The sequence below is a fragment of the Crocodylus porosus genome, unplaced genomic scaffold, assembly GCF_001723895.1.
Source record: "Crocodylus porosus isolate Cpor-Errol unplaced genomic scaffold, CroPor_comp1, whole genome shotgun sequence".
NCBI classification, from domain to species: Eukaryota; Metazoa; Chordata; order Crocodylia; family Crocodylidae; genus Crocodylus; species Crocodylus porosus.
In genome coordinates, this window is record NW_017728906.1 from 165,266,223 (window position 1) to 165,281,689 (window position 15,467).

Genomic DNA, 15,467 nt, shown 5'->3' on the forward strand with positions numbered 1-15,467 from the left:
GGAGGGGCCTTGGTGCGGTGGGCCTTGGGGCCCTTGACCACCTTGGTCCATGCCCCTGACTGGGCAGAGCAGGAGGTCCCAGAGTCCTCCTTAGTCGTGGAGAGAGACGGAGCTCTCCCCTGCGGCTCCCGGGGGAGAAGGGCCTGGCAGTAGAAGTCTCTCTCCTGCTCGCAGTCCCTGATGGCACGCAGTCTCTGGACTGTGGCCTGGAGCTCCTCCAGCTGGCGGATCACAATATCAGAAAATGTTGAAAGGAAGAGGGGCAGAGAATTTGTAATCTTGACGTCTTCCTTTCTCTTTCCAGTCCAAGAAATTCCTCTCATCTGCAAGAGCAGGGATTCCCTTCCTATGAAGTTCAAAAGTTTTGCATAGAAAGCAAGACAAAGAGTATTGTTTTTAGGAACCAATACTGCATTCCTGTGGCTCTGCTAAATTCTGCAGAAAGGGAGAACACCCAGTGTTAAACTGCTCAAGCCTACTTTACCTGGTGTTAACTGAAGCAGCAACTCTGAAAGTTTCTAAGATGTAAAGTATTAAAATGCAATTGAATTACTGAAAGAGCCATGTTAAGAGTTTGCTTTAAGCAGCTATCCAACATATTTTGAAGTAAACAGATGCTTCTAAAAGAACCCTTTTCCAGATAGTGAAGTTAACTGAAGCAATTTATTTTCCCAAAGTAACTAAAAACGGCCTACCTGTTTCACTGCTTTGAATTCCATTTGCAGCTTTAAAGGTGCATGAAGTCCTTGAATATTTCTCAGGGTTGCAAAATTCATTTTATCCTCATTCAGTTGAAACTATAATGAGAAGACTTTTTTGAGAGAGATGTCTTCAAAAACAGTGACAGAAAAAGTATTTCTAAAATTGTTTTTCAGTGAACATGCCAATGAATCAAATCACCAAAAAGTGGAAATACAGAAAACAGATATTGCTTACCAACATCTTGGTGTACATGAAAAATACCCAAACATTAACATATTTTCTTTTAAGTGAGAAAGCAAATCTCACTAGTCTAGTCATAAGTCAAGTATGTCAACCCTACCTGTTGTGTTATTGTCAGAATACATTTGACTCCACCTAGTAGTATAGACATGTATTGATCTGTATTCAAAACTATTCAGTTCCAAGCAAGTGTTAATAAAAATATTAGCAATATTAGCAATATCCAAGCAAGAAATAGAAAAGCTAGGTCACTAGATTTAAAATGAAAAACCAAAGCAGGCCTTAGAAACTGACACACAATTCATGTCCTTTTTTGACCATTGTTTTAAAAAAAATGAATCAGTTGACAAGTTCTCTCCTAAATCCAGCACTAGAAGTTTATAGGGCCCCAGAAACTAGGCATTATTTCTCTTAAATATATGTTATACACTTTTTTCACCATATAATTCAGAAAAGTAAATGCTTAATCTAGATAAGATTCTCAATTGAAGTGCTATGAGATCCTTTTAAGGATGATGCCCTGCCACACTTATTTCTAGGAGACACTATGCAAGGCTGGAGTTGGAAGTGGCTGCAGCAGGTACGGGATAGCCCACGGCAGCCCAACCTGATGGGACCGGCAGTCATGAAACTGGTCCTGCTGACCCGTCTAAGAGCCCAGACCAGCAATATGACCACCACAGCCAGAATACAGCAAGTGCTCCCCTTACCCCAGTGCTTCCCAGGGGGCAAGGAGTACCTCCTGGGATCCATGCATTCAGGCAAAGGCAGGGGTGCAAATCTCTCTTCTGCAGGGAAAAGGAGGAGTGCCTTCTGCTCACATATGAAGAATTTACTACTAAATTCAGAATAGTTGTGGAGGAGTGCTTTGGGCCTATAAAGCAAGGGTGGGGATTATCTGGGCACAAGGGTCACATATAGTTTGATGACCTGTCACAGGCCAGGTCAGTAACCCACACCCCTCCACCAACTCACCCAAACTCCCTATGGGGCTTTAACTAGGTGGGGAACAGTGTTTTGGGGCAGATGAGGTCGGGATCATAGGGCCAGTTCGCTGGGTGGTGACAGCTCAATTCCAGGGTTTGGGCCGAACTGCGATCCACTCCCTGCATGCCCCTGCCGTTAGAGGGTATATGTACAGGGTGTGTGTGCGTGTATATATGAAGGAGCAGCCCGGGTGCTAGGTCCCAGAAGCCAGCTGGGAGTAAGGAGAGGAAGGGGGTGAAGGGGGACGGGGGGAAGGGGCACATGCAACAGAGCTCCGAGAGTACGCAGCTGCCCCGGCAGCGTTCTGCTTGGCACAGCCCATGCCATGCTCCTGCCTGCACCCACCAGCTCAGCAGCTCAACCCCAGCCCTGGCCTACACATAGCTTCCAGTGGGGCTGTTCCTGGCATGTACACAGCCAACTGGGTACTGCTCTTCTTCCCTCACCTCCACCAGCAATATCACCTTCTCCTACCCCTGTTTTGCCATTCTGGGTGGGCAAGGAAGGAATCATAGAAAAATGATTTTCTATGATTTTCTATGATAGAAAATGATTTTCTATGATAGCACAGGGAGGGACCTCAGGAGATCAAGTAGTCCAACCCCCAGCTCAAAGCAGGCCCATCCTCAATTTGATCATCCCAGCCAAAGCTTTGTCTAGCTGAGTCTCAAAAACATCCAAGGATGGAGGGTCCATACCAAGGATGGAGGATCCATAACCTCTCTGGGTAAACCTGTTCCAGTGTTTTACTACCCTCCTAGTGAGAGAATTCTTCCTAATTTCTAACCTAAACCTCCCTTGCTGCAGTCTAGCTCCATCCTCTTTCAAACATGCTTTTAGGTAGTTGAAGGCTGCTATTAAATTTCCTCTCAGTCTCCTCTTTTCCAGACTAAATAAGCCCACTATCCTCAGCCTCTCCTCAGAAGTCATGTCCCCCAGCCCCTTCACCATTGTTGTTGCCCTCCACTGGACTCTCTCCAATTGGTCCACAGCCTTTCTGTACTGGGTGGGCCCAAGACTGAACACAGTAGTCCAGATTTGGCCTCACAAGTGCTGAATAATCACTTCCCTTGACCTGCTGACAATACACCAACCAATGCAGCCCAGTATGCCATTTCCCTGCTTTGCAAGAAGGTCACACTGTTGGCTCATATTCAGCTTATTGTTCTGCAGAGCTGCTGCCCAGCCAGTCAGTCCCCAGGTTGTAGCAGTGCAGGGGACTGTTTGTTGAACCTCACAAGATTTCTTTTGTCCCAGTCCTCCAATTTGTCTAGGTCACTCCAAATCCTAGGTCCACCCTCCAGCGTAGCTACTACTCCCCCCAAGTTGGTGCCACCTGCAAACCTGCTGGGTGTTCATTCTATACCATCTTCCAGGTCATTGATGCAGATATTGAAGCTTTAGCTGGGCAGCTACTGCCCCAGCCATCTTCCACCAGCTTGCAAATGGCTGCTCCTTGCTCCAGGCGGGTAGAGCAGATGGAAGGCATCAGGAGCTGGAGTCAGAACTGTATGCGCCAAGGCAGGAGGCATCCAGCTGAAGCTCATCTGTCCCTTTGCTTAGAGTGGCATAATGAGGGCGGGACCAGAAGTAGGAGCCATAGCTAGAAGTAAGGGGAGCAGAGCAGCACCTAGGCGATTGCAGCTGCACCAGGAAGTCCTCCTGGAAACTGTGCATGCTGGCTGGGGCCTGGGCTGGTGGAAGCATGGCGTGGACTGCCCTAGAGTACTATGGGGGCATCCACAGTCTGGATTCAGCTAGCTGGGGTCAAATCTGGCCCAGAGGCCGTATCCTGTCAGTTGGGCAGCAGATCCAGCCCACAAGCAGTATTTTGCCCCTCCCATAAACGTTGAGAACTCTTCATCTACAGCGGTGGTTCTCAACCTTTTTGGACATGGGGTACCCACCCCTCATTGGATTCAAGGCCTCCATAACTTTTGTGAATGGAGCGCCACTCAATTTCAAAAATTAATTTACATATTGCAGTGCTTATATCCTTGATTATTTTTTCACACCTGGCTTAGCTCCTCACACTTCATTGCACCCTTCAAAAGATCTGGAGCACCCTAAGGTTTCACAGTACTCAGACTGAAAATCACTTATCTAGAGTCTAGACTTTCAGTAGGTGCTCTTGGAATTAACTGACAACATGAAGTATACTCCGCAAACCCACTTAGGTAGATACTGGCTTCTGAGAATAAAATAAGTTTTGATGGACTAAATAATACTACAAAATACAAATAAAATGATTTTAAAGTTTTCAAAATTAGAGTGGTTTAGTTTTGGCTCTGAGTTTTGCACTGATGTATTGATAAGAGCTGCACAATCCATAATAGAAGATAACAGAATTTGGGGAAAATATTATTGCTATCTGTTTTCTATTTCACAAACTACAATGTCCATGGCAACAGTCTACTGGTAGAAGTACACCAATGTTAAAACCAAAAACATTTCAACCGCAAGCATGCAGGAATATAAATGAAGAGAAAAACTATTCCTCTCAAAACATAACAAAATGGTCTATTTTTAGTAGAAGACCAGTAACAACAACCTTTAAAAAAATTACTGTTATTTGCCAACTGTTTTCTACTTAAAGTAAGGTTTAAGATACAGACAGCAGGAAAAATGTAGGTTTTAAAGATTACCCCTCCAAAAACAAACAATTTTAAAGCTGAATGATAATGGCATTAATTATAATGAAATGATACAGTTACTATGCATTTTATTGTCCTTCATACTAGAAGCCTGCCCATATATGAATGATGTACTGAAACTGTAGAGGTCAAGAAATTAGCAATAACAATGGCCTGAAATTCAATTTTATCATCAGTGATACTAAATATAAATAAAAAGTAATTAAAGTCATTGCCACACTTACATTTTTTTCTGACAATTCCAAAGGATGGCTGGGCAACAGTTCATTTTTCACACTTGTAAACCTAAAAATAAAACAAAATGTAATGTCACAATTTTCTAATCTGTATTCTGATTAATTCCAGATATAAACTTGGTGGCTGTGGTGAAAAAGTAATTTGAAAATTAGCATCTTCCTCAATGGTGTAGAAACACAAGAACTAAAATTACAGGAAAATCATAACAATAAAATATGTATAAAAACTTCAGTCCACTTTTCCTCCCCTAATTAAAACTCAACACAGCAGCAGTCACTGACTCCGTTCGCAAATGGACATATCTAACCTGAATGGCTGCCTTTGGACTTCACAGATCTACACAGCATATGCTTTGATGTTGCAATCACTCTGACTAAATTATTTCAGTCTGGATAGCATGCAAACTTAAGATTTTCTTCTGTACCTATATGACATGAACGTTACATTCCAAACATACTTATATTTGTTTTAGAATTATATTATTATTACAAAAATTGTATGCACACAGTTTTGGCAACCTGTTTTATACACATTATCACAAAGTGAAAGGATAAGACTTTTGAATCACATTATTAATAGTAGTTGGGTCACTATTAGAAGAACACGCACCATTGTCCACTTTATTTGTTATGACTGGTGAGCTTGCGCTTTTTGGATGCATGAGAAAAGGGAAGATAATTAAAGCTTTGTTCAGTTGCTCATATCCTTAGACAGATGATTAATAACAGGCCTGATAACATTAACTTGTGAGCATAATGTTTAAACAGGAAATTCAAGCTTTATGCAGGACAACTGTACTGTTAAAACAGTGAGAAAATGAGAAAGACTGTCCACAGAAGTCATAGAAAACCTCCTTTTACTGGAAGTTTTCAAGATGAGGGTGGATAACCATTGGGCAGGGATGACTTAGGAACAGCATTCCTGCATACATGCAGAGGGTAGAACTGGATACCCCTTGAAGTCCCCCCACCACTGTACGATTCACCAAAAGTAACTTCTGACAAACTATGTTTACCAAGAAATTTCTATTCAGAAATAACATGCGCATAGTATGCAGGAAGAAAATATCATATGCAGTCTTTGAATTATACTTTGACTCTTTGGGGGTTGGAGGTGGTGGCAATGGACAGAAGCCGCAAGGCAGTCTGGGAGCATGCTCTGGGCATCTGCAGCAAAAAGCACCCGGCAGCAACAACGTGGGGAGGGCCCACTTTTCCCCAACGCTAAACAGCAGTTTCTGCCCAGCTACTGGGGAGAGGCTCCCGTTTTTTCGGGGGCTTAGCCCCTCTGAGGCCCCCCCTCCCCCCCGGTAATTCAAACCCTGGTCATATGTCCTTTGATTTAAACTTATTATTGGACAAGATATTAACAAGACAGTAAAGTATACCCTCTGCGCAGAATATCATGACCTCCAAACGGTCCACTTGCTGAAAACTCAGCAATTGGGATACTGTCCTTCAGCTGAGATCCAGATCCTCTGGAATTCTGAAACAAAAAAAAAAGCGAGGGTCACCTTAACAAATTACACCTCATTTAAAGTACCTCAGACAACTTAAATTTTAATTGATTTTTGGTATGAGGGCCAATATATCTGCCAAGTTAGTCAATGGATCTTTGAAGCTACATGTGTACCAGCCTTATGTTGCAGGACTGCTTTAAGATTTTAGTTCCACTTGATTAAGCGTAAGGTGCTTAAGCCTCTTGGAATAATGCAATAATGGTAACACCTTATCCACTATGCTTTTCTGTTTATTCTCAACAAGAACAGCTGCTGTCTTTTACTATATGTACATATAATGCCTACTTATGGGGTGGCTGCTGAATGAAATTTCTGGGCACTAAAGTAATACAAATATGAGGGGTGATCAAAAAGTTCTAAGACTTAGCCTTTATTTTAAAAAATAGTGTACAAACAACATTTTTATGAGCTGTCCCCTTCAAAGTAATCTTCTCCCAGATGATATGCACTTGTCCCAACGTTCCTGCCACTTTCGGAAGCAATGCTGGAAGTCTTCAGCTGTGAGTTTTTTGAGTTCCACTTTCACATTCTTATGGATGGTTGGAACGTCATCAAATCTCCTTCCTTTCAGCTTCATTTTGATTTTTGGGAACAGAAAAAAAAAAAAAAAAAAAAAAAATAACATGGGGCAAGGTCAGGTGAATACGGAGGGTGCGGTATCACAGGAATGTTTTTTTCAGCCAAAAATTCTTGAATGGAGACCGCAGCATGCGAAGGAGCATTGTCATGGTGCAGAAACCATCTATCATTTTCAAGTAGCTCACAGCAGTTTCTTTTAACTTCATCCCTCAGTTGAATCAAAACCTCTTTATAAAAGGCCTGATTGATTGTTTGACCACTTGGTACAAACTCCTGATGAACGATACCCCAAACATCAAGTCTTAGAACTTTTTGATCAAAACATGTATAAAAACAACAGCACTGTTCACTAAACTGTACAATATTAAGGGAATTATGAGGAGAAACAGAATAGAATTCAGTAAATAAAATTGAAGAGGAAGAAATGACATATCTAGTCATGATATGCCCACATTTTTGAGTACCGTGTTGACTTCTGATCACCTCTCTCAAAAAGGGTGCAGTAAAACTGGAAAAGATACAGAAAAAAGGCTATAATAAAAGAAGAAGAATCTGGAATAGTTGCCATAGACGGAGGGACTTAAAAAGCAGAGATACTTCAGGTTGGAATGGAGAAGATGAATGGGGATATGAGAGAGGTCTACAAAACAATGAAGTTATGGAATAAGGTGGTGGCAGTGACAGGTAGCAATGCCTTTTACTGGCTCCATCTGCTGAGAAGGCTGTGACCCATTTTTCAGATTCAGATCTGGCCACTTAGCTGCGCTTTTGTAACCTTGAGACTAGACTACTGCAATGCACTCTACACAAGGCTGCCCTTGATGAACATCTGGAAGCGACAGTTGGTGCAGCACATGGTGGCATGCCTTTTGATGGGGGGCTGCAGGAGTGCACAATGGCAGGTCTCCAATAAATGTAATGGTTTCCTGAGATTTCTAGGTACAATTCAAAGAGCTTGCTTCCACTTTTAAGGCCCTAAAAAGTCTGGGCCCTGGATACCCAAGGTATCACCTTCTTCCTTTTATGCCTTATCCCAAACCCTATGGTCAACTAAGAGCAATTTCCTGCAAATGCCGTGAATGCATCATATTTGTTTGGCAAAAACATGCCCTCCTCACCTTATGGCCTGACAGAGCCCCAGCCTTGACATCTTTCGGAACTGCTGTAAAATCTTCCTATTTTGCCAGGTATACAGAAAGCAGGACTAGACTTAAATATTGTTAAGGGATGGTTCTGTTCTCTCTTGATGCTTTACTTGCTATTATAAGTTGATCTGTTCAGTTGCACATTCACTGATTTTAGAAGTTATTTTATTCTCTTACTGCAAGCCACCCTGAGCCTTTGTGGGAAAGGGTGACATAAATCTAATAAACAAATAAGTGAACAGGAATTGTTCTTTATCGGGCATCATAATACAAGAACCAAGAGGCATGGGAGCACAAAGGAATTAATCAGGGAGCACACTTAAAACAGGTGCATGGAAGTATTATTGTTCTCAATGTCTCTTTTTTGTATGGTGTCAGATATCCAAATCTATGAGCCACTGCCTGGTGTTATCACTCCACGTGCTGATTCCATCTGCCCCATCTGGGCATTTGTAAAGATTGCAGCTTTTGCTTAAGCGCTGTGTTGTTTGTTGGACACTGCATTCACACAGGGAGGTGTCCAAAATGTTCACCTTGTGAAGTGTTGTTTTGAAGCATCTGTATCTAGATCTCACTCTGTTCAGCTTGACCCATGCTTCTCTGTCAAGGTTGAGCCCAGGGAGGAATATCATTTGGTGTTGCTATAAAACACTGTAGAAGTAGTCTGATCTTTCCCAGTGGTGGGCCCACTCCATTGCTGCCCATAGGCTTGGTTTAGCATTCCCAAACTCTTCCAGAAGCTTGTGCAACTTTCTCAATGTCTAATTAATGTGCAAATCATTGCTACTGGACATTGTGAAGACCAATAGTATAATCAAGTTGAAGAAGGGATTAGACAACTTCTGGAGGATCAGTCCAACAGGAGCTATTATACATAACAATTAGGGTTGTAACTTGTTGCTGGTGACTGGGAGGGAATGACAGGGACAGGTAATTCCACATGTGGCCTATTTCTAATACTTTTCTTTAAAGACATTTGCAAATTGCCACTGTCGGAGCCAGAATACCGAGCTAAAGAAACCCTGGTCTGATCTGTCATGAGAATTCTTATGCTTGATGTGAAACGAAACGAAGCATTTAAAACTAAACTTTGCAAGGCCCAGAGAGATGAAGCATAAGCAGAAACTTATAAAAGTTTTGGCTTATACTACCACACCTTGGAGTCAAGTAATGCTACAAAAACTCAGTGTGTTGGGAAGTCCAAGAAATCCCCTTATACCACCAACAGAGACCTCCCAGAACATCATTCAGTGATCAGGAAGACAGCTCTGCAGGCCAAGGCAGGTGGAAATTGGAGATGGACATGCTCAGCAGGAGCAGAATGAAACAGCAGCTCTACAACCACAATGGTTATGAAACAAAATTAAAGAGCTGTAACAAATTTATGGAGCAGATAGGATGACAGAAAAGGGAATTCTGACTCTTCACTTCAGGTTTTTGATATGGGGAGTAGCGCATGCATCCCCCGGTTACCCACCACTTGGCATGGTGTCTGCTTATCCCATGCTTCTGGGCTTTGCTGATTGCCATGTGGGGCCAGGGAGGAATGTTTCCCGCCCCCCCCCCCATTACAGAGCGGGGGGGGGGGGGGGGGGGGGGTGTTCCACCTTCTTCAGAAGCAACAGGTGCTGCCCACAGTCAAGCCTTGATTCTGACTGGAACCTGCAAATATTTTTGCTGGGACTTAACGTCCCCCCCCCCCAAAGGTTCCTGGTTAAAAAGACTTACTCTTCCACTTAGGAGCCTTACTTGGGACCAGGAAAGAATTTTCTCTCAGTCATAGGGGCACAAACTTTGCCTGGTGATTTCTCCTTCCTCTGTAGAAGGGGCAAAACCTTTTTCCTTGGATCCCTGGAGCACATTTTAACACCCTGTCCTGGCTGTGGCAAGACACGGACATTACCCTCGGGCCCCTGGTTTCCTTGTGGCAGTAGTTCTCTACCTTTTAAGGCTTGCATCCCCCCAGTATAAACTCATGGCCCCCCTTGGAAAATGCCAGCTCTTACGTTTTCACTCTGCTTTTGCTACTGAAAAATACCAAAGCAGCACTGCTGTGGGACAGTGCCCGAACAGGAACTCCCCACCATGGGAACATGCATAGTTTTGTCCCTGCAGACCAGGCTCTTTGGGTAGATGTGATGCCTCTTATTAGACTAACTAAAAAGTTGGAAAGTGTGTTCTCCGCAAGCTTTTGGGCACAAACACCCCTCTTCAGGCGTAGTGAAGGTCTAGCGTGGGGTTGATCCTGTGAGCCTGGTGCAGTACTGCAGGGCGCTGCAACACTCTTGAGAAGATCCTGGGGCATCCCAGGCTGCCTCAGACCCTGGCTGATAAGTGCTTCCTAGGCTGCTGGGGGGGGAACACGACTCTCCGGACACTGGCAGGGCCCAGAGGCGAAGGTGAAGGCAGAGCCCATCCGCCTCGAGACGAAGCGCCACCGGCCCCTGGCAGCGGGGGAGAGGAGCGGGGCGGGGGGTGACGGGCCAGACCGTTTAATCGCCCCCCGCCCCGCAGGGACAAACCGCCCTCGTGACTCAGCACTGCGCTCCCAGCCCTGCCCGACTGAGGGAGGGCCGGCCCAGCGCAGCGCAACCACCTACCTGCTTCCCGCCCTGCCCGGCCCGGCCCGGCCCAACTCAACCGCGACCCTCCCCCGCCGCCCAGCCCCGCGCGCCCCCCGCTCCCGCTCACCATCTTGCCGACACGTTGCTTCCGCCCGCACGTCCGCTCCCAACCTGGCGTACTGCGTCACACGCAGCGTGCTGCGTCACACGACGCGCCAGCCAGGCAAGGAAGGAGCGGAACGCGGCCAGGCTGGGCTGCGAGCTGGCGCTTTGAGAGGTGCGTCGAGGCGGCTGCCTGGCGGGGAGGGGGTTAGGCGCATGCGCTTGAGTGAGGACCAGCTTCTGACAGACAGGGCTTAAGTCAGGGAGAAATGGTTGCCTTCGATTCAGGGGATTCGCAAGTATGAGCCTGAGCTGTCCCAAAGGCTTCACACAGCCGCACTGGGCGGGAGGCTGGAGCTTGTCTCAGCCCATGAGGCTGCTTTCTGCGGGCCCTGGGGCCTGGCCACCCAGTTCTGAGCGTGCCTGTGAATTTGCTGCCGTGTGTAGCTGCTCTTGGTAACGTTGCCTCACTGATAATATCCCAGTAGACCGGTTTGGAGGAACTAGCTTTGGTTTCTCTTCTGCTTCTCCAGAGAAAATGAAAGCCCCCGGAGTCATCCCGGGGGTAACGTCTGGCAATTCAGAAATAGTTTGTCCAAGCTGATGGTACTCTCTCTGCCTTAGGGCCCCGTGGGCTGGGTCAGGGGTTTTCAACGGTTTTTAACAAGTGCCCCTTTTGTCTCAAAGTTTCAGCCCATGTACCCCTTTATATTAACATTATTTGGAGGGGGTTGAGTGTGTGCTTGCACCCCCCCCTTTTTTTTTTTTTGCAGGTAAGTCTGTGGGGGAGGGGATAGAGCCATGGGGGAGCAGATCAGGGCCCCTGTGGTGAGGGAGGGAGGAAGTGGGGCACAGACAGGGGCAGGGGCTGGTGTGAATGGGGACCAGTTGGGCCAGGTTGTGGGACAATTGGAGCCCAGGTGGCTCATCCGGGAGGTGGGGTTCCTGTCCCTGCGTACACCCTGGCAGGGGCGCATGGAGCAGAGGCAGCTACTACTGTGCTTTGGGCTTTGCGCAACACTGCAGCTGTCCGGGGTGCGGTGTGATGCCACATATGTTCCACCACCAGGCAGGCAGGGGTGCAGCACAGCCTGGCAGCAGCAGGCATGTGGCATCACAATGGTCCTGGGGCAGCTGCAGTGGCGCGCAAAGCCCAGCGCGCAGCAGCCGCTGCCTCCACCCCACACACAGCTGGGGAGCAGGGTATGTGCTTTTTGAATGAGTCCAGAGTAGGTGCTTGTACCACCTCTGGGGGGAGTCTGTTCCAGACCCTGCACACTTAGGCTGTGAAGAAGTTTTTCCTTATTTCCTAAGTTGTTCAATCTAAATAGGTCTTCTAGGAGTTTGTGGCCGTTGGGCCTTGTTATTCCTTGGGGAGCCCTAGTAAACAATTGTTCTCCCAGATCCTGATGCCGTTCCACTTATGTATTTATTGGCTACCACCAAGTCCTCCCGAGCTTTCTCTCCTCCAGGCTGAAGAGTCCCATGTCCCTCAGCCTCTCCTTGTAAGGTTTGCTTTCTTGTTTTTTGACCATATGGGTGGCTCTCCACTGCTCTTGAGCTTATCCATGTCCCTTCTGAACTGGGGAACCCAAAACTGGATGCAGAACTCTAGTTGCAGCCTCACCAAGGCCAAGTAAAGCCTCCCAGCCTTTGCACACCTGGATTGGGCCTGCCTGGTCTGATCTGTCTCACACCTGCCTCTGTCCAGCCCAGTGTGCCAGGATTGGGCTCTGAGCTGCCTCTGCCAGACCCTGTGTGCCTGATGCAGCATGCAGGGCCACATTATCTAGCCCACAGGACTCCCCATAGGTCTAGAAATTTGACAGCAGCTTAGCAGCGATTGCTGCCACCACTCCCCAGCCACCAAATTTCCAGACCTATGGGGAGCCCCACAGACTGGATGATACAGCTCTGTGTGTTGTGAGTTGAGCACCTTTGGTCTGAACCAATTTAAATTTAGCCAAAATTGCCCCTCCATTACATGTAGCAGGTGTTGGATTTGAAGTTGACTGAGTGTATTTGGGGTGAGGTGTATGTGCAAGCTATAACTTTATTATAATGGAAACATTATATTATGTTTTTATTAGTTTAGTATCCATGATGTTCTCACTGCTGTACGGTACACAACACCTTTCTAACAGCTTTAATTGCTGAGAGGCTTATATAAATTAATTTCTATGTTTTCCTCTTTCTCAAAAAGTAGGTACCACTCAGAGCTATACAAAACCAAACTTCTAGTTTCTTCTTCAAGCATGTCAGTAGGTCTGAAAATACAGACTTCAAACGGATGAGTATAGAAGAGTGTCCTTTCTTCTAGGAAAGCAGGTACCACAAAGGGGTCTCTGATCTTGTAATTTTAACCATAATGTTGGGCACATTATTATAGACTAGATGTGAATACAAAAACAAATCAAGTTCCTGTTTAACTGCAGCTTACAGAAAGATCAGTTTGTCACTAAATGTATTTATTTATTGACTGTTTTAGTTTGTTGATCAGGATGTGACTGGAGAGATGAAACATTTAACTTTCAAAGTCATCCTTAGAGGACATAGACAGGATACAGTCACTTCATGTACATTATTGACATCACTGCAATGCATAGTTTAGGCTGCATAACATGAAAGAATGCACATTGCAGTAAAGGTTTTCCTTTAAAGACAGACTTTCACACTAGGAGAAACTTCCAGACATAAACATAAATCACTAGTATTTTTCTCATAACATTATCAGATATGTTACATTTGGATTAATTTATAAACACCCTGTTGTCTTCTGCTAGGTAATCTTACAGTGAAAGGTAATTGTTGTATCTCTTTCACTTCTATGTTAAGGATTTGATTAGCGCATATGCATCTCCATTTGATGCCAGGATGAGTCACCTGCAATAAAGGGGATGTTTAAACCATAGGATGAGGGAGAAGCCAAGCTGGATGGTGAATTGTGCAGATATGAGTTAAACGCAAAGCTAAAGTTTTAGTGAAATGAAGGCAGGAATGAATTTGTCTGATTTGCTTTTAAAAGAGAGCCTTGTAAAAGACTTTTTCTTAGGAATAGGGGTTTCTCCTTATTTGATACTTTATATATAAAGAAAGCCCAAAATGTAGTTTGAATAGCTTATACTTTTTTGCTTTTACTTTAGAAGTATCAGGAATGCCAGGTTTGGTCTTCTTGGATTTGCTAGAAAAATTCAATGATATCAGATGTTTATTGTAAGCACTCACATCTGAAAAATGGAAAGGGTGCTAATCTTTTAAAAACATACTCTTGTTTCAAATGCTTATTGTGTACTGGAGTTAAACAGGGATTAATCAAAACAAAATCCTCAAATACAGAGAGCTTTAAACAGTGCAGCTAAACATTCACTCCTGTCCAAATTGTTTAGCTATTGCTTTCTCATCTCGTTTTGTCATTATTTCACTTACAGCCGGTGCATTTCTCTGTGAAAGCGATGGGAGTCTTTCCATTCAGTTCTTGGGAGATGGACTGTGACATAGTCCCAACAGAGTCTTTTACAGTAGACAAGAGTGGAAACCCTAACATAAAAAATGAACAGAAATAAGGTTGTACTGGATCCTCCACTGGGATAAAATTGGAGTAGTTCACCTGACCTAAATAGCACTATGCCAGTGGGAGTTTTACATCTGTGTTCTCTGCTGTTCTTTACATATCATAAAGAAGAGGGAGCAAGAAAATCGTATATTCTTTATGTTACAGAGCCCGTAGCAAAAGGAACACAAATTAAATACTGTGCAAGAAAATTTATTTTTGAGAAACATTCTCTGGTTTTGAAATAGCTTCAGTACCAGAGCCCTCCCTCCACTCTTAAAAATGTAATACCTTTGTCACGTCAGTGAGCAATCTGTTCCAAGTACGTGAACCTCTATAGTGAAAAAAAACCTTTATCCTGTTGGGAAAAAGAAAAATTTTGTTGTCAACAGCCGGTTAGAACCTGTTAAAGTGAAAGTACTTTTTATTTGTCTTAATCAAATCAAACAAACACATTTTCTTTGATCTTTAAGAAACCCTTTCTTGTTAACTTGCTTTAGACTTTTATGTTTCAGCATTCATTGTAAATATAATTATTTTAAAAAGGTATTTTGTTTTAAATTATTAAACCATTTCTGAATTTAAGATAAACATGGACATGTTTTGTTAAAGATTAAAAATAAATTTCACACAAAACTGCAAAACGTAGCAAAGATAATAGTGTGTAGGCGTCAGTATGTTCCAAAACAAGACTCTCTAGGGGCTCTTCTAAACATGCTGCTACGTTAAAACCATGTTCTGAAAAGGCTCAGGAAACCCCTGACTCTAACCCACCCTTTCCTGAAACTGGTGAAAGTTTTTTGTTTTTTTTTAAGTTGCTGTTGCTGTGAAAAAAAATTAAACTCAATATATTGCCAGAGCAGAACACATATGTTTGTTTACTATTTGTTAAGTAGTCAGTGTTTGTAGCTTGCAGGATTTTCTTCATTCTAAATTAGTTCATCCTAATCATTCAAATAAGGAGTTCAGCAAATGACAAAAATAACAATCTGTGTCTGTCCATGAGATGTGATTATTCTTCATACGCTGCAGCAAATAATGACAGAGGGAAGAATCCCGAATGCTTCCTTTTATAAAGTTGATTTTAAATGAAAAAGACAACATCCTTTCTCTTGAAATAGTTTTATGTTCTGTTTTAGTGATGGTGGCGATCAAACAACTGCTCTGGTAATCAAAGAGAATACTCCT

General features: G+C 44.1%; 1 protein-coding gene across 1 annotated transcript in view; it reads right to left on the minus strand.

The window, feature by feature from the left end:
* Nucleotides 1–10,850, minus strand: part of POMP (proteasome maturation protein) — a 12,896-nt gene extending 2,046 nt beyond the window's left edge. The window contains exons 1-4 of the mRNA XM_019530131.1: nt 10,755–10,850; nt 6,208–6,305; nt 4,808–4,868; nt 696–797 (exon numbers count right to left, since the gene is read on the minus strand). Coding sequence (XP_019385676.1) covers nt 696–797; nt 4,808–4,868; nt 6,208–6,305; nt 10,755–10,757 — 264 coding nt within the window. The 5' untranslated portion in view covers nt 10,758–10,850. The remainder of the gene's footprint in view (nt 1–695; nt 798–4,807; nt 4,869–6,207; nt 6,306–10,754) is intronic.
* Between the last annotated feature and the right edge of the window lie 4,617 nt (nt 10,851–15,467).